The following is an 18,964-nucleotide window of genomic DNA, read 5'->3' on the forward strand; positions in this document are numbered from 1 at the left end:
TGTTCGAGTGCAAGGCCAGTTATTAAATTTAGTGATGTTTACATAAAGGATTGGAAAGTTGTTTTAGGGAACCACATCCATACTTTATTCTTGATGAGAAGAAATTCAGAAACACCAATACAGTGTAGAAGATCAGATAAGTATTGAAAGTCACAAAGTTCTCAGCGGGGCTCCTGTCTCTCTCCTGACTAGGCTAAGTCACAGTTTTTCTTCCATGTTTGTTGGAGAACTATAAATAATTGATATTTGAAATAATTTGTCCTCTGAAATTTACCAACATTTTAAGAAGGCTGGTCAACTGGAAAATAATAACAAAAGGAGGAAATTAGAACTAACCAAGGATGAACTTTCTAGAAAACAAAAAGTTTTTCATTTCAGTCTTTTGTCACTTAATCTGACTATAGACTTCACAGGAATCCCAGAGAAATGAATACACAAAGGATTCACACAAAGCTATAGTATAGAGAAAGTCTTCATAGAATTAATTTTTTGTAAATAACCTGAAATGTAGAAACTTGTAAGTCCTTTTTAAAAGAAAATTTACAGCTCCTTAATTTTATCTGCTTAGCTAGGGCTATGCATGTCCAAACTAGCTATCTAAGCATTTAATCTAAAGTTTAGCAAATTTATCTTTATTAACAAAAAAAAGACGCTTCAGATCATACATCTTTTCTCTGTATGCTCTTCATGGCTTGCTGACAGATTGTTTTCCTGTAGTGTTTTTGCATCATTAATTAACAGGCATTGGTCAATATTTTGTTCTTTTCAATTGGAATTTTAGACTGGAGGTTAATGTTTGATGTTACATGAGAAGCATACAGGTGACAATAGTTAAGATCTTGTAGTACCCCTGGATTTATTAAGGTTTTGTTGTCATTTTTCCCCAGTGGAAAGGCACTTGAGCAAACAAAGCATGCGCAGGTGCTGGGTGCCAGCTGGCACCCTGTGCAGGGGAAGTGAGGTGGAGCGTGTGGTTGCTCCCCGTGGCTCTGCTCTTGCTCCTGCCCCAGAGGTGGCTGTACTTGCTGTAGGGATGGCTGGACAAGGTTTTGTAGCAAATCCTGTGTGAACTTCAGTATAACCTACCAGAAGTAAATCAGTGGTACCTGGGTTGCTACTTGGTGTTTGCGGCTTGTCAGCAGCCCTCGTGGAGCAGGCATGACGGAAAAATTTAGGATAGCAACTTCATTGGTCACCCTAGTTCAATTTTACCATCACAGATGATCAGTTACTTCTTGTACTTCCTTAATAGTGTTTTCCATCATACAAGAATTCATCCTTTTGATAAAGTGAATATGGACCACGGGGTGCTTGCCTTGGTATTCCGATACAGTTTCTTGGCTGTTAAGATACTGTAAGTTGTGGCTGTGGCTATTACATTGTCCCACCTGCTATGGCATAGTGTAACCATGGCTGTAACCACACACCTGGACCAAGAACACAGCTGGCTGAAAACTTAAGGAGGCAGCCAGGAGCAGGACTGTGACAGTAGACTTCACTGCTGTGATACATTATGCCTTGTGAAAATTCTTGCTCTATGATGATACACACTGTAGTAAATATTTCATTATAAAACACAAAATCTTCATATACAAAGCCTTAGTATAAAAACTATATTCTTAATGTAAGAATTGTCCACTGAATGTATAGAAAGTTTCTCTCTGTTTCTCTCTGCAAAATCCAAAAAGCTTGCTTATCATTGAAATTTTGTAGTTGAAGCCTGTAGTAGATCATGGTTATGTGTTTGTATTCCTTCTTCCCTGTAACTGATTTACTGTCACTTTTTAACTAAAGTATCCTAAATAACCTTATTCTCAAAGAATGCTTTGAGAGTTCGGTGAATGGCATTCTACCAGCTATCTGTAGTATATCTGGTTTTCCTTGTTCTGCTTTCAAAGCTTTTGTTAGGTGTTTAATTTATTGAATCAACTAGACTTTTCTTTGCAGTTACTTAAAATAATTCATGTTAGTACTTTAGAAGTAGTACATCCTTCTTTCCAGCAGTCTCCAGTATTGGAGGCAACTGGTTTGTGTGCATTAGAATTTGTTAGATAGCTGTTTAAGTTCAGATTATTTTTAAAAAATCCATGCGTTTGTGACTGATTCTTTTTCTGCATTTCACTTAGATGTGGGTGATACAGTCTTGTCAAGGTTTTTTTCTGTTAATCAGCAAAAAGCTTTTGATATACGATATATATCCAATCACTATATGAAATACATATTTTTGGCTCTTATGCTTACGTGTATGCGTTAATAATATTGCTCTTTCTGAACTAGTTTGAAGATAAATTCTGGTCAGAGCTAGGAAAACATACTTTTTTGTGTGTGGCTGGGTTTGGGGAGTTACAAATTGTGCACTGTGCATGCTGTATAGGGTGTTCATTTCTGCTGCCTCTGTAAACTTGCTTCATAGCAATATGCATTTGGGTAAATTCCCTTATAAAAAGGGGGAAGGGTTAATAAAAGCTACGAGGAATATAGTTAACAGCAAAAACTTATGGCATCACAGAGATACATAAACAATTTTTAAAAAAATGACAGTATTGGAGGAGATCAAGCACAAAGAATACTTCAGTATTTGTAAACGCTTTTGACATTTGCAGTTTTTGAGAGCTAGTTACTGTACACTTCAGTCACTTAAAAAAAGAAAGCTGCAGTATCTGGGTGGTATTTTGTTTAAATTAAGAATAACTATAAATTTGTGCAACATGTAGCTGCCTCCGGTTATCCAGTGTATAGGTCCATGATAAAATGTATCACCCTCCATATAGCCAGCCTGATGCTAAGAGACAGACATATTCATGACTTCACTGTATTCATTTAGATTTTGAAAATATGATAAAGAAATTAGTTTTTATCTTTCCTGAACAAAATTTATATCTGGAATGATGTTTCTTTTTAACACAAAACTTTCAAGATTTTGCTTCAAAATTGTGCAGGCTGGGGAGGGCAGGAATGGGATTGTATCACTCAAGAAGCAAGAACTTCTTTCAGGACTTGGCTGACTCTGAGAATACTTCTAAGAATTTGGCATCAGATTGTGGTGTAGTGATTTAAATCTTCTGCTTTTCCCATCTGCAATACTGGTAAAATATGTTGAGACTAAAATTCATTTGAGTGTGTTGCTATTGCAAGTTTAGATGAAAGTGAAATAATGGTGCTGGTCAGGATAATTTCTGAATTTTGTGAAATCAGAACTAGGAACTCTGAGTGAAGTATATACATTAGCTGAAGATTGAGAAGTCTCAATTTCAGTAAAAGTACTCTCTTTTATGGGAATGAGACCAGAATAATGAAAAGCAGTGCCCTGTTGGTTGTTTTACCAGGCTAAATTTTTGCTGCTCTGTTTTGGAACTCTGTATATAACTGTTCTCAGAAACTGTGAGGAAGGTATGAGATGGAGAGGGCCATCCCATGTCTGGGGCTTGGGCCAGGTCTCAGCAACATTTGCAGTCTGAGCTTAGTCTGCCAATTTGAGATAGCTCTGTTTTACAATGTTGTGGCGTAAAGTCTGTCCATTCCAAGAAGAGTTGCTTTTAATTTAAAACTGGTATGTTATTTCAGTTACTGATATTTGAATAAATATCAGTTTACAGCATAAAGCCAAATTTTTACAATATAGAAATCTGACTGAGGTCCATGTGCATAAATGAGAGGGTGCATAGCTAGTCTAATTCAATTTTTGACAGCTTTAATAGACAACAAAGTGATTGGAGAGGTTTAAATTAAACGTGTGGAAGATCAGTACCGTGGAAAGGCATGATAGGTGCATTTACCACTTCCTTAATTCCACTTGTTGATTGCATTTGTGATAGCATGGTAGGGAGCTCAGTCTATGATTTATCTTCCACTGTGGAGTAGTATCACTTAAATAATGAAAATTATGAGGAATTGCAGTTCAGAAATTTAAACTCTTAACTAACTCTGCTACTTTTCCATTATCTTCTTTAAAAGAGCAGCAATTTTTTTTAAGACTGGTTTGGCCTTGTGCTTGAGATATGATGTGAAAACATTCAAAGTTGTTTTGTCATGCTTTATTATATGTCTGAACCTGGTGTAGCTGTAATCACAACATAGCCTGGCTGTATAATCAGAAGGTTACAAGAAACAGGCCCTGGAATATTTAGGAAGCATCTGAAGAGTTTCATTTAATAAAAAACAAAATAACAAAAATAACCAAAGGATAAAAGTTTGTAATTTTCACTTGGATTTTTTCTTTTGCCCTGAAGAGTCACAGACTCATACATATGTTTTAGGAGGACACTCCAAAAACCCATAAATGAATTTAACTTCAACATCTCTGTGCTCCTGGGAAGTGTTTCTGCTTTTGCAGACCGTAACATTAGTCTGGAGAAGGAGAGTCACTGAGAGGCAAGCATGCTGCCAGGAGATTGTGGCAGCTCATAAATACTTCTTTTCCTTCAGGTATTCAATATATTAAACATACTTAATGTTTTGAATTTTCCAGTTGTATTTTAAGGTAAGACAAGATGTTTGATGTGCTGTGTGTGCAGAATAAATTTTTTGGCCAGAAATATTCTCAGCTATTTCTATTTTTAAAATACCTCCAGGAGGAAAAAAACCCCAAAAATACAGAGGGAAGCCTGTATTTCTTAAAATTCAACTTAAATGAAAAATACTGTTATTACATCTTTCCTGAGGTGCTTCAAACAAATGGTAGCAGCTTACATTAAAGACGGTATGTGTGAATGTACTGATAGAAGATAAAGAGTAGCAGCTCTCTTATTCAGTTAAGACTTACCTACCTTATGCTCCCTGTACAAAACCCCCACCCAAAACCACCAACAATACACCTCCCCCACCCCATACCTTGGCAGAAGCTGGAGTAGAAATTATCTGTAGTAGTACTGATTTATTTAATGTCAACAAACTCCATCAGAGTAATGAAAGAAGAAAATATTCTGTTGTTACTCTCTTAATCATATGCTGCATATCTCACTGTACAGTGCTTAACTGCACAAAATGCTCAGGAAACCAGGGCATATTTAAAATACAGTATTTTAGATTAACCAAACATTAAAGTTTTGACTCTGTCCAGGAAGAAATAGGAAGGTAGTACAGCTGTCTTAAAAAGTTAATAGAATTGGTGCTGTGCAAAAAAAAAAAAAAAAAAAAAAAAAAAAACCAAAAAAAAAAAAAAAACCCCCAAAACAAAAAAACAAACAAAAACAAAAAAGAAAAAAAAACCAACAAAAAAACCCCCACAAAACAACAACAAAAAGAAATAAAAAAATATAACTGCAGTATTCCTGGAAAGAGGAGCCTGTTGAAAATTGATGTGGAAATGTCCCAGCTGGAGCAATGGTTGCCCTTTCAGCTGAAGCACAGATGCAGGAATCTTGCCTCCTGGCTGAGAATATCAGCTGAAAGCAAATAAAAAGTCAAAGGACTCCTGTTTTAAAATTTTTAATATTTTATTCTTCTCATACAATAAAGGAGATTTGGCATGATGAAAACACCTAAATCATTCGATTATGAACCAGAATTGAATTAACACTTCAGGTTTGTTTTTTCCATTTGGTTTACAAGCTTTCATCTGCATGTCTGATATATAGTGCAAAAGTTTTTAAACAGTAAATGAACCAACAAAATGAGTGTCCAGTGAACATATGCAGAATGCCTAATAGATATTGTGACACACATCATCTGATAAGACTTAGTATTTTGTAGGAATTCAGATCTAGAAAGCTCATCAATGGGCATTTTTGGTTTCAACTGATTTGGGTGGTGTAGGAAGTGTTAAATATTGCTTGAACAGTATGTAGGGCAGTGATTGCAGAGTCAGCTGGGGGCACTTAGCAGATGAAACTCTGTCAGCTTGGCTTAGGTGTCATGTAAGGGACCACAACAAGGGTAAGAGAAATGGGAAAAAAAACCCTCTCCCACCAATAGAGCAGGCATGTGATAACGGTACTTGCTCACTGACAAACATATCAACACTGTCCTTGCAACCATCTTCCCTTGCCTGTGAGGCCCAGCTGACCTTCATGTTTCCAACTCATCTACTCCCATCCCCGTGCTACCTCCTCCTGCCCTGACAGTGTCCTTGATGCAGGCCATTTTCACTTTTGATCCCCTGGAGGGATACAGCCTCCCCAAAATCTGAGAGTGTTGTTTTCTCTTTCCTCACCACTAGCTTTCCTTGTAAAAATTTCTGATTTGGCAGATTCTGATTTCAGTGTAAATGTAAGTGTACTCCACCAGGGGTTTTCTTTTGTTTTGAAAGCTTCTTGGAGGATTCATCAACATAAAAGGTTTTTGAGCTGCTCCTTATAATGAAACTTTTGTATTGTTTCTTTGATACTGGGGGCAGTTACCTCTGCTTCAGAAGTCATACTATAGTACTGGCTTGGATTAGATAAGGACCTGGTTTATTTTCCAGTTTAAGCTGTGTTGGTCCATTTGTACATTGTCTGTTGCTTGTGGAAAATATTTTTGAGCAGCTGTGAATGATACCAAACAACAGAGGGGGCAAAGTATGTCAAAGCTGGTATCAAAGCTGTAACAGTTGATAGAGAAAAAATACTTCAGCACTGCAGCTCTCTTAATTGTGAAACTACTTAATCTTACTTAGTTAACTTCTGTTAAAATTGCTATTAAAAATATATTTTTTTAATACATGATGACTGTTAAATACCAGTGATGAATGAAAAGTCTTAAAAGTGTTTTTCTTCTCCCAGAACTGTTCTGAGCTTTTTTATATTTTTTTTAATACATGATGACTGTTAAAGTGATGAATGAAAAGTCTTAAAAGTGTTTTTCTTCTCCCAGAACTGTTCTGAGCTTTTTATCAGAAGTCATACTGTATTTGTATTTTTGAACATATTTGACCTGTCTGGGGATTCAATAGTTAAGATGCTAGAATTCCAAATTTGGCTTATGGCCAGTCTGATTATCACTTAACCTGCTTAGCTCCCTTCATAGGAGTGCATTTATGTCCCTTAAGAATCTTTTCTCTGCTACATGCCCATACACGTGTCACAAGACATGTATTGAACAGCTGCCCTGTTTCAGTGCATTCTCGCAGAGGGGGAGTACTTACCTGAAGAGAGGACCTATCAGTACTCTGAGGTCAGAATGGTATGTCCCTGCTAAAATCCCATTTCCTGTTGTCAGTACAAGATGGAACAAATTTTTTGAGACACAAGCTTCTTGCTCCCTCTATATGCTTTGCCTCATCTTGACATCGGTTTTTGAATTTTCAGCTGAAGTTAGTTATAACCAGTTCTATGACTTACTTCATACAGAAATGAGTTTTTAGAGTAGGAAGCGCAGGCTTCTTTGAACTATTAGCTTTGGTCACAATTTCCATTTTTGCTTCCATGAGAAATTTATAGAATCTGTCACATTTCTGAGTAATTCAAAACAATGTGCATGTGCTTAGTGTGATTCTGTTTTATGGGTTCATTTCTCCAATTACCTTATCCTCTCAGTTTTCAGACTGCACATGCATCATGTGAGTTTGGCCATATGCATTGCTGAACATAGAAGTTCCATGTTTATCAGTTTGCTCTAAAGATCACAGTGTTTAACAAAATGCCACATTCCACCTTTTTTCTCTGGGGCCTGAAGGAAATGGTAGGATTTTGTTATATCTGAAGAACTTAATGTATTAGGGATTTTCTGGTCTTCTAAAGCTGGGCTTTATGGCTGTAAAGCTCTACTAAGCAAGTCTCCAGAGGGTATCTGAGTAGACCTAGAATTTCTAATTGGGTAAATTGTCTTTTTATTTATTTAAAAAAAAAACAAAGCAATAAAAAAGGCAAGCTGAGGTCTGAAACCGGAAATAAAATTCAAATAGATGAACTTGCTGAATAAGAGGTTATCTTATTCTGATGTGTTACAAAAGGGGAATTGCTAAAAAACAACCAAACTTGTTGTGTCAACAGTGAAATACTTAAAAGCTTATATGGCAAACTGCAATGTTTTTCAATTACAAAATCAATTTTTAGTTTAAACTGCAAGTACTTTTCAACCAGTATGTTTCTGAATTACATAATGGGATGAGTCAAAGGTTGTCAAGCAAAAGAAGGTAGGAAGGCGCCTTTCTGATACCTTCCAATGGTAGTTTTTTATTATGGCTGAGATGTAAAATAGTGGTTGAGAGGAACTCACAAAATAAATTTTTAGGAGTCAGGAAAAGTGTCACTGCAGTAATAAGTTTATTATGAGGGTATTTGAAGATATTTAATTATCTTTCTGGAATGGAATTTTGAGGGCTTTTTGCTTATTTATTTACAGACTTTACAGCTGAATTTCTCCTGAGATTCACCCATTCCTACATTAACAGAGTACCAGTTTTTATAGGAAAAGTTTATTTTTATAATAATATCAGACAGGTAGTCATTGTTCCCAATGGACAATATTCCAATAAACCATGGTCTTGACAAGAAAATACAGCTGTGTGTTTTACAGTATGTGTGTGGGTGTGCAGATGTGTGCGGTAGTCAGGACCTGTGATTTCATTGCCGTGTCTGCAGAGGAGACACATTCCTCCTTCTCACGTCATGTCATTGACTAAGGTGGAATGCATGTGGCATCATCCTGATTTCTCCCCAGACTGCTCTAGATGGAATGCGAGATTGTTTGCCCTTGTCACTTCTGCAAATCTGTTGCTGCCTTTCTTGTATTTGAAAGTGCAAGAAAGGCAGCAGCAGATTTGCAGAAGTCTATGTGTTTGTGTGTGTTTGGATTTCGTTGAATGGTCAATCAGAAGATTATTTTCCCCATGAGTATAACTCATTGATCAGACCCATAAAAGGCATCCAGCTTAAAGAGAAGTCATATCTCAAACTACTGTTGGTTGCTAATATATTTCAAGCATTGTGTCTATACCAGAAGGAGAACCTGCAAGACTTTGTCCCAGGATGGGCATGATGTCAACCATGTTGCAAGACAAAGTGGAGTTTCTTATAATCACAATTTTCAAGTTCAACTTTAGTAATTTCAATGTTGGTTTATTGTTATTTTAATGTAGGATAGTTTTTCCTATTCCACCTGTGCTATTTCACGAGTGTTTTAAAATGTTTATTTTGTAAGAGTTAAAGATGGTAACAGCAGTTAGCATGTTGATCTTGTTCAGGAGAATTTCTGTGGCTTGTTTGATGTTAGGGACTGCCATTTCTTGCATATAGTTTGTATGCAGCATAGGGTCACAGTTTTAGTGTAGCTTTTGAAAGCATTATTCGTAGAATATTTGTAAAACTTCACCCTGTAGATGATTGATCCTGAGAAAATGAGTGGAGGGTAGTCTAAAATCATAACTATATGTCTTTATTTCTTTGATTCTCAAAATTTTTGTGTGGAGCTCCTGCATTTAGGTTGCTGTACATCTTGTCTGTCACAGTTACTTTTTGAGAGGAAAGACTATGCAGTGTTTTAAGGAGATCAGTTAACATCTTCAACTACTCAGACTTGACCTGTGTAAGTCTGCAATTGCTGTTATTTTCTACAGTGCTGTGTGAATTTGGAAAACAATCAATTTATCATCTGACACAAGTACCTGCAGTTTATCCTAAAGGCTATCCAACTTAAAAGTTTTTTGATGGGTTTGTCTCTCATGTTGTGGTGGTCTTTTTAGTCTTCCATGTTTGAGATTGAAATTGAAGACTGACATAACTTAAAAAAATGTGAAGCCAGTTGTTAAACATCACAGAATCATTAGCGTTGGAAGACACTTTAGGAAACCATCTAGACCAACCCCCTGCCAAGGTAGGGTCACACAGAAACAAAACATGAACAAAATACCTATTACACTATTGTATTCTTACAGAGGGTACAAAACTGTGCCAGTATTAAGCAAATCAAGGAAAAAAACCCATCTTTTTTAACAAAAAGAGAAATATAGTGAAATATTCTGTTTGCCATGATGACGTTCTTTTGGTACTACAAAGTTGTTGTTTGTTACCATAGCATAGTCATACGGTGTACTGGTAAGGGTTATCATTCACCTTGAAGAAGTGGACAGACTGTGATTTTCTCATTTCATAATCACAGACTGTGATTATGAAATGAGAAAACAGAGGATCTCAACTTCTGGTTTTGTTTTGTCTTTCATGTAGAAAATGAAATCTATGTCTACCAGTGTACTTTTCATATCTTTTTTTGATAGCTTTAACCTATTGCTAAAGGTTTGGGGTTTGACAGATTTTTTGCATTTAGCAACTTGGTAATTTATATTCTATTGTATATCAGTTCCACTTAAGGTTAAATAGGAATTATCTTTGACACTGAGAAATAGGACCATAAACTGTAGTAGTTTTTACTATAAATTGAATTTATGCTAGCAAACCAACTGATTGGCTTCCAGATTCTGTATTTTGACTTAAATTGCAGGCTCATTTGGTATTTCATGTGATTTTTAATAGGCATTTTGAGAGACTCTTATTTCTCACTAAAAGGCTCATTAAGGGTGACTTTTGTAGATCCTTCCGATGTGTAAATATGTCATCTTCTGTGAAAACAGTGATTTATGAAAGAAATACAGTAAATTATTGCCTTTGCTTATTAAGACCTAGGCAGCAACATCAGAAGCAATAGTATATAATTGGGTAAAAGCTCTGTAACATCAAACTGAGATTACAACTTCTAATTGCTTCCATGTAATGGTAGTGTGCCTGTTGACAAACACTGTAGTCACAGGAGAGGCAGGAAAGAGAAGATACTCCTAGAATTCCTAAAATGGTTTCTCTTTTTTTTTCCCAATTTGTATTACTGTGTATAGTTTAATCTCATGAAGATGATGAGTTTAATCAGTTGTAGTTCAACGTTAGTTTTTCTACTCTGTGGAAAATTAAAAGTATTCATTCTCCTCTGAGACTTTATAGTATCATCTTAGTTTAGATTTGGCTATGTTAATGGTGTGAGTGAGCGCTCCTCAGGCACTGCCTATAGTAATAAGGCAAAACAAAAAATATAATTAGTTTTCATATTTTAATAGTATAATTTGCTTCAGGATGTTAAACTAACATCGCTATACAGTCATTGAACCATTTTATAAGTAAATTTTGAAGAATATTTTCTTGCAGCTTAAGACAAAATTTTTAATAGTTTTTCATACAAATGCAGTTTCAATAAGATATTTTCAGTTATTGGTGAGACATTTTTGTGTGCTGAATTATGCTATACTGCAGTATTCCTCCCAATTAAAAATATTTCTCTTTATATCTTTCGTAAAATAAGTATTGATTGTTGTTTTGGGTTATTTTCTCAGCTGAAGGATAAAGGTCAATGACCACAGCAAACTGGTTATTAGATCCTTCAAGTTCATAACATTTGTACAGTGCTTCTAATTGTTCTGTTGTTAGGAAATGTTCCACAGAAGAATTTAAAGGTCTTACCAGGTTTCTGACTGCATTTTGCTCGATGAACATTAGCTTGAAGTTGAGCTTTAAACATAGAATCATAGAATAGCCTAGACTGGAAGGGGCCTTAAAGATTATCTCTTTCCAGACTCCTGCCATGGCAGAGATACTTTCCGCTAGACCAAGTTACTCAAAGCCCCATCCAACCTGAAAACTGTGGGGATGCGTCATCTACAAATTCTCTGGGCAGCCTGTGCCAGTGCCTCATTACCCTCACAGTAAGGAATTTATTCGTAACATTAATTTAAACCTACTCGCTGTCAGTTTAAAAACATTTCCCTCTTGTTCTGTCAGTACATGATCCATATTTTGTGTAGGCTCCCTTTAGGTACTGGAAGGCCATAATTAAAATACCCTCAAAACTTCTGTTTTCCAGTCAAAATAATCTAATTTCTCTCAGCCTTTCCTCATAGGAGGGGTGCTCCATCCCTGTAATCATCTTGGTGGCTCTTCTGTGGATTCATTCCATTAGGGCAATGTCCTTCCCATGCTGGGAACCCCAGAGGTGGATGCAGCTCTCCGAGGGGGTCTCAGCAGAGCAGAGGGGCAGAATCCCGTCCCTCACGCTGCTGACCACACTGCTTTGGATACCAAGATCCAGTTGGTGTTCTGGTCTGTGAGTGCACACTGCTGGCCCATGTCCAGTCTCTCATTCATCAACACACTCCAGCCCTTGGCAGGGCTGCTCTTGATCTGTTCATCCCCCAGCCTCTGTTGATACCAGGGGCTGCCCTGACCCAGGTACAGCTTGTGCTTTGAAAGAACCATATGTGTTCACTTCATCAGAAGTGGACAATGTGGTTTGTGGCCGTGTGTTAGGTTAGTTCTCTTAACTCCATCCTAATGTGTAGTTCCTTCCCTTTCTTTCCTCTGCCACCATGAATATTTTCTAATAATATTTTGCATGGGACTACCAGTAGGAGTTGTAAATACTTTTGCAACGTTACACTAAAGAATGAATTGACCTAAGTGCACCATTTTACATTTTTAATGAATGGTTACACTGCCAGCGTGTCTTGTGCAACAGAGAACTGAGTTCTCAGAGTAGAACAGGAAGAGTATTTAGAGGATTAGGAGAGGAATCTGCATGACATTAGTCTGAGAGACAAGAATTTTGTTAGTAATAAAAGTGCCGTGCAATTGGCATACCACTTCTGTGAGATTGTGTTGGCACATATGTGTGTGTGTGTATGTGTATTTATGAAAGAGGAACAAATACAAGAGCTGATTTCTACCTTACTTCACCTCACCAGTCTAGACCCTGTACCCGAAGGTCAAAAACCTCAGGTCACTGTTACTTTCCAAAGGGTTTAAGATCTATTTGTAAGGGCTTCATGAACTTTGCTGTATTTACTTTCATAGCTGATTGGGCAGTGATCTGTCAGTCTGTGAAAAGTGAGCTGCAGTCTCTGTATGAGGTTTCCCAGTGGCTTTTTGTCCTAGGAAATAAGCAACTAAGTTCCATTTGCAGATCTGCCTGCATTTGGCACAGACCCAGTTATTCTCACACCTTTTACAAAGAGTACCACAACAATGTTTTTCCAATATCTGTGCATATGCTTGTAGCATGAGTGACTAATGAGCGTGTTAGTGAATACTGGAATAAGTTAACAAGGATTGGAAGGTGCCTGCTGCTAACCTGGCAACAGTATGACACTGTCATTGCATAAACCTGCTGTAATATAAAAGTCTGCATGGGGATAAGTGCTCTGATCAGAAGTCTGCCAGCCGTTTACTGTCACCGGTGACTATTGGGAAGTAGATAAATTGCCTACTGGTTTTAGCTTCAGAATGAGCACAAAGTAAGCAACCTGGCTACAGCAGCTGCAGTTTAAGTCTCTAATCCTAGTTCCTGCTCTTTCTGTTACTGGTTTTTAGCAGCTTGCTGCATGTTACTGTGCTATTAGTTTTGTGACAGGCCTGAATAGTGGTGTGAATTGTACCAGCACATTTCTCTGTTGTGTTCTGTGCTGTGGTTCACCCTAAGAACAGGTGACAGCTCTTTCTAGTGCAGTGGAATCCTGTTAGGGGTGCAGGCGGTTGCCAGAATGCCCTCCAGTGCCTGTGCCACTTCCCTCAGTGGGAGTTTGGGCAGCTTGAGCACTGCATGCGACTGCTTCACTTGGCAGCTCTGAACAACACAAAATCACATACAAAAATGCTGTTCTGAGGAAGTGTCAGCAAAAAGTCTTCGGAGGTCTTCAGGGTAGTTGGGTGCAGTGATGCAGCTGGGTAGCACTGCAGGCTCCTCAGCCTTCCCCTGTTCCCCTACAGCTGCAGCCTGCTCTGTTTTCTCTGGAGTTCATCAGCAAAGTTCTGTTAGGTGTCACGTAGAAATGTGGATTTCCAATTAAAAAAATAAATATTTATCTAATTATTAGAAGTTTTCTTTTTTTCTTTCTTTATAATCATGCCCATGTCTGACTCCATATTAGTATTATTGTACTTCATCAGTCTTCAGGGAATAGTCTCGATTAGATTTTTGGGCCACTGTCATTTATGATTTTCAGTATAGAAAATAGTATTTCAGAAAGTTTGAATTTGGTGGAGAATTTAAAATCTCTTTCAATTTTTCAGTAGAAAAAGTATATTTGGACATACTAACTTTATTGCAGCAGCTATAGACATATATTTTGAGAGCTTGGACCCATTGACTCAGAAATCTTTACAGTGCATACGTAGCCAGCCACGTGTAAACCTTTGCAGAAATAAGCAGATCAAGATCTGCTGGGTCAAAGACAATAGTTTTTGCCCCTTGTATAGCTCCTGTATTGTAGCTCAGGGTTTCTTAATTCATTAGTACAGTACTACATATGCATCAGTGACTTGCTTTCTGTTATAATTCAGTTGTTATTCTGGTGATGTATCACAAGAGAAGGTTTTGTGGCAAATTACAAGAGAAGGTTATGTGGGTTATCCCAGGTATTGTTAAAGGAGTACCAAAGAATTCTTTGAGACTTGTGAGAAGCTTCTTTTCTGCTTCTTAGGAGTGGTAGTTGGGTGAGACTCCAGCTTCTCTTCATTGCTGAAGATAGCTTTGCCAAAGCATTTCACTATCCTTTTTACTGCAGTTAAAGGCAACTGCTCATCTCTCTGCACTTTTCTGAGGCAGAGCAAAGGACAAGATAATCCCCTTAGCCTGTTAAATGCTCCATCCCATCTGGTAGGTGATAATTGCATTGTAAGGGGATTAACACAGTGGGATATGCTTACAGTGTAATGAAAGCTTCACTATAAGTGTGAAAGTCAGCTGATTGCATTCTAGCACTTGGGGCCTTACATTTGCACAGATTTTGTGAAAAACATAAGAGACAAGTTTCATCTGGGGAAGGTATGCAGTACCTTTACGTGCCATCCTTCACATATTTGTAACAGATTTACATTTGTTCAGGCGTATCAGTGGTCTGAATATCTGAAATGCTCTTGTAGGAGTACTGCAGTAGACTTGTTTAGCCAAATGTTTTGAGATCATTCCGTCGAGTATAGCTGTATCACATGCATCCCAGGTGTTGACTACTGTTAATGAAAAGTACTGTGACTTTGAAATCATGGGGTTTAATTGATACCAGTCTAGGAGCAGCCATGTTATTTAAATACTGACTGGAAATCTTCATCAGTAAAGGTAAAATTTGAATAAGCCATACTGTGAGGAATATCACAGTAATTTTGTGTCAGCGGGGATTTCTGTCAAGAGGATTTCTGGCTGAAAGTAACTCTTCATGCAGCAAACCAAAATAAATATTTTGAAATTTCAGTTTCAAGCATGAGCCTAAGATAGTGCAGACTGACTGCTTTTTTAAAAAAAGAAGCTTAAAATTCTATGTTTTTCAAGTTTGTCTAATGCTGTAGTGAAGATAGTAAATTTAAGGTTCAGAGCATTTCATAAGTACCTTAGCTTCCTTACCTTTCAAGATGATAAAGATCCTTGTGAAGATAAGTTATGTAGGGCAGTATCTCAGGGTTGATTATCACCCTGTTGGATTGCACTCTCTCCATATGGTACAAGAAACAGAGAAGTTGCTCTGTGCTGACCTGCATGTGCCACTTCTCTGGTTTGAACATTAACCTGGGTGGTTAAAACAGGGCTTGGTTAGTGCACACTGTGCTGGCCTAGAGCTTCATAGTCAGGTGATGAAATGGAAGTCAGGAACGCACTGTGTGCAGAAGATGCTTTGGTGACATTGTGTGACCTTGCTGCAGGATTGAATTTTCTAATGAATTAAGGTTCTGTGACCAGCTGTGTGGCTGCTGTTTCTCTGGTTTCCATTTCCTGACTTAGCAGCACTGTGTGCATGGGCGATTCTGGGAGCAAGGGTAAAATAAAATCTGGTGGGTTTCTGTGGGCTGTGTGCAGTAACTTTGCCAGTCTGTGATGAGGTTGTTGAGTGTGGTTAAGCTCAACCTTCTCTTACTTAGTGATGGATCTGAGTGGGGTCAAGTGGAAAGCTGGTTTTCCAAGTTCTGATGATGAGACTTGGAAGATTTTGCAGAGCTTTCTTTTTTTCTTCTCTCTTCTATTTTTGCTATATCTTTTAAGGTGACTGAGCTCTAAAGAATATTTTTAATTATTTCCTTTTAGGCTGAATATTTACGTGAGGAGAGGAAAACTAGGGAAGTTTGCTCTTTTATTTTCTGATGTGTTATAGTTTTACATGAGCTTGGGTATAAGGTCATGGAGCTCAAAAAATAAACATAACACCTTTCCAAAAAATGAAAATATGTCCCCTTTCCCCACCCCAGTTGTTTCTGGAATATGAGTTTATGTCACATGAAAATCCCTCTTGAAAGAACCATTGCACTGGCAATATATGGAAAGTATTTTTAAGAGGAATTTTCAGATATTTAGAGATGGGTTTTTAACCATGCTTCCATAGATATATATTTAAAATATGTATCAACTATGTAGCAAATCAAATAATATATGATCTATAATAAATTTTCTTCTTATTTAGGTGACAAACAGCATGTTTGGTGCTTCAAGGAAGAAGTTTGTAGAGGGGGTTGATGGTGACTACCATGATGAGAACATGTACTACAGCCAATCATCGATGTTCCCACATCGGTCAGAAAAAGATGTAAGTTGAATAAGCTTATTTTTTTCTCCTTTCAATACTGAGATAGTTTCAAGTATGTGAAATGTATGTGAGGAAGGGCTTCATTTAGCTTTAAGCTGTACATTTCCAGTGACAAGTGCTTTAATTTCAGTGAATTTAGTCATGTAAACTTCAGCCACATGCTTGCCAGTGTTGATTTTTTGCCTTTTTTTCTTCATCTTGAAGCACTTTATTTGTAATTTAAATTGAGTTATTGATTATATCTTGTGCTTCTGTGCAATGTCTGCAGGTTTTTTGTTGTGGTTTTGTGTTTTATATCTTCAGCCATTTTTAGTTCCTGCAAATGCTTTGTGCAGTTAGTTTGCTGAAGTAATTTAAGTTTGGTATTTTTCCTATTTGGAATGCCACACAGTTACAAAACTAGTAATCCTAAACATTTTCCCCCCTCATTAATGACAAATTGTATGTTAGAACTTCATTGACATTACTGAAGCTCTGGTGCTTCTTACCAAAGACAAATATATTAGGCAGTAAAGTATTTCACTTTTATATGGAGTGGCATGAAGAAATACACGGAGGACTTGAAGTGTGACTTGAAGTTCATATCACTTGCAGGTCAATAATATCATCTCATGGCAGGCTTGCATTTAATATGTGTAGGCAACATATTCTTCCTAATAAAAAAAACAGTTCTGTTCAAATTTTAAAAAAGGTGAAAATGCTTCAAGTCTGCCTCCAAGACTATCCAGAAATATGGTTAATAGCAGTTGTGAACATAGTCTTGATAGACCTTGACCTGTGTCAACAGAAGCATTTCCTAGACTCTTAGCTGAATTTTAATTTAGATTTTCAAAGAGAAGGAATTAGGTTTAGAGAGTAGAAGGCCTTTTCAGACAATGAAACAAAAAGAAAATAAAATATAAATGCAGCTATCCAATTCAGTTTCATAAATTGATAAGAGCCAGCAAAGGATTAAAATGTAGTACAGTGTAAAACTAAATGGGCTGCTCTTTTCTCTTTATGTGGATTACATGTGTACATGTACCACAGATGCGTGTAGGCACAATGGAATATTTATGATTGTGCAAGTAGCACTCAAAAACAATAGACAGAATTTCTCCAAAGTGATTTTACATGAAATCCCTACTTTTAGATTTGATGCACTGAGGGTAAAATCATAGTGGTGTAATAAGAGAGGTAAAGTGAGATAAATGTTATGCTGCACAGCGTACACTGTGAAAGCTGATGGCTTGGCACATTGTTGACACAGTGAAGGAATGTTTTAGTTGCCTACTTTTTCTGTAGGTAGAGTTGCAGAAGTGGATCTTAGAATGGCACTTCAGGTGGGTGTTCCATACAACAGGAATGACAAATGAGAAATCTTGAAGGCTTGTGGGAGAAGTGGCCAAAATGAGGCATAGAAGCCTGCTGTAGTTGACAGAAGAATGATGTCATTCCAACAGGAAATGGAAGAGTGGATTTGCAAAAGCTTTTTAAAATTTTATTTCCAAATTATTTTAAGGTTTTCCAAGTCCTGTAGCTTCACTATTGACCATTACAACTTTGAGTTTATGCTTATGAAATTGTAAACTGTTAAATCCTATTCTAATTTTTTTATACATTTATATAAATGAATTTATGGCAATAATATTAACTGTACACCATGGATCATTCAGGTAATAGCTAAATGCATATTGTGTATTACATGTTCCATTTGCTGTTTTACTTGGCTCATAGTAGATAAGGAGGCTTGGAAAGGTTGTTACATTCTCTTAGTTTCCACCTTCTTTCACAGCTTTGTAAACCTTTGCCTATTGAAAATAACCATGTTTTCAAATAGTCTTTCAACTAGAATTCAGCTAAAAATGTTATATATGAAAGTGAAATAAGTATGTTTACTCTTGTTTAGATAACAGTATTGACAGGCTAAAATAAAATTGCTCAAAACTTTTTCCAAGTAAGCTAATAAAGACCAATGTTCAAAACCTAGATCCAGTTTTATGAACACCTGGGGGGAAAATTCCAGCATTCTAGATCTTGAAGCACTTTGAATCTTTTCTGTCTTCACATCTGCTATGGGAATAAAATGAAGGCAGAACAAATATTGGGGAAAGAAGCAAATTACTCTTATATTATCTAAACAAGGTGCAATTTTACTGCAATTTAAGTTATTTCTCTTTTTTCATTTTCAGCTTCATTTATATCTTTACTGAAAGCAGATAAAATTAATGTTGCAGGCTTTTGCAACTGACCTATAAAAAAATTAGAGAAATGTAAAATCTTTTTCTCTCCAGTGTATGATATGTACTTATGAATCCAGAGTTCTTCCAACTGAAATAGAATGGTTTCGAATCCAGAGTGCTTCATTTAGGCTTCATTTATCTTCTAGAGTTCTTCCAACTGAAATAGAATGGTTTTGGTGGAAGCTTCTGTGAACAGCCTCCCTAAATCCTGCTTTTCAGCAAGAGCTAAAGCTTATTTATTATTTACCCTTATACTGGATATAGCTAGGTGTTTCTGGTTTTC

At 36.9% G+C, this 18,964-nt stretch overlaps 1 protein-coding gene across 1 annotated transcript in view; it reads left to right on the forward strand.

Annotated features, from left to right (window-relative positions):
- CNOT2 (CCR4-NOT transcription complex subunit 2) overlaps positions 1 to 18,964 on the forward strand; it is an 84,674-nt gene that overhangs the window by 34,211 nt on the left and 31,499 nt on the right. Inside the window, exon 2 of the mRNA XM_039703870.1 lies at positions 16,337 to 16,459. Within this exon, the coding sequence (XP_039559804.1) occupies positions 16,349 to 16,459 (111 nt within the window). The 5' untranslated portion in view covers positions 16,337 to 16,348. The remainder of the gene's footprint in view (positions 1 to 16,336; positions 16,460 to 18,964) is intronic.

This window comes from Passer montanus, unplaced genomic scaffold, assembly GCF_014805655.1.
Source record: "Passer montanus isolate IOZ18808 unplaced genomic scaffold, ASM1480565v1 scaffold17, whole genome shotgun sequence".
NCBI lineage: Eukaryota > Metazoa > Chordata > Aves > Passeriformes > Passeridae > Passer > Passer montanus.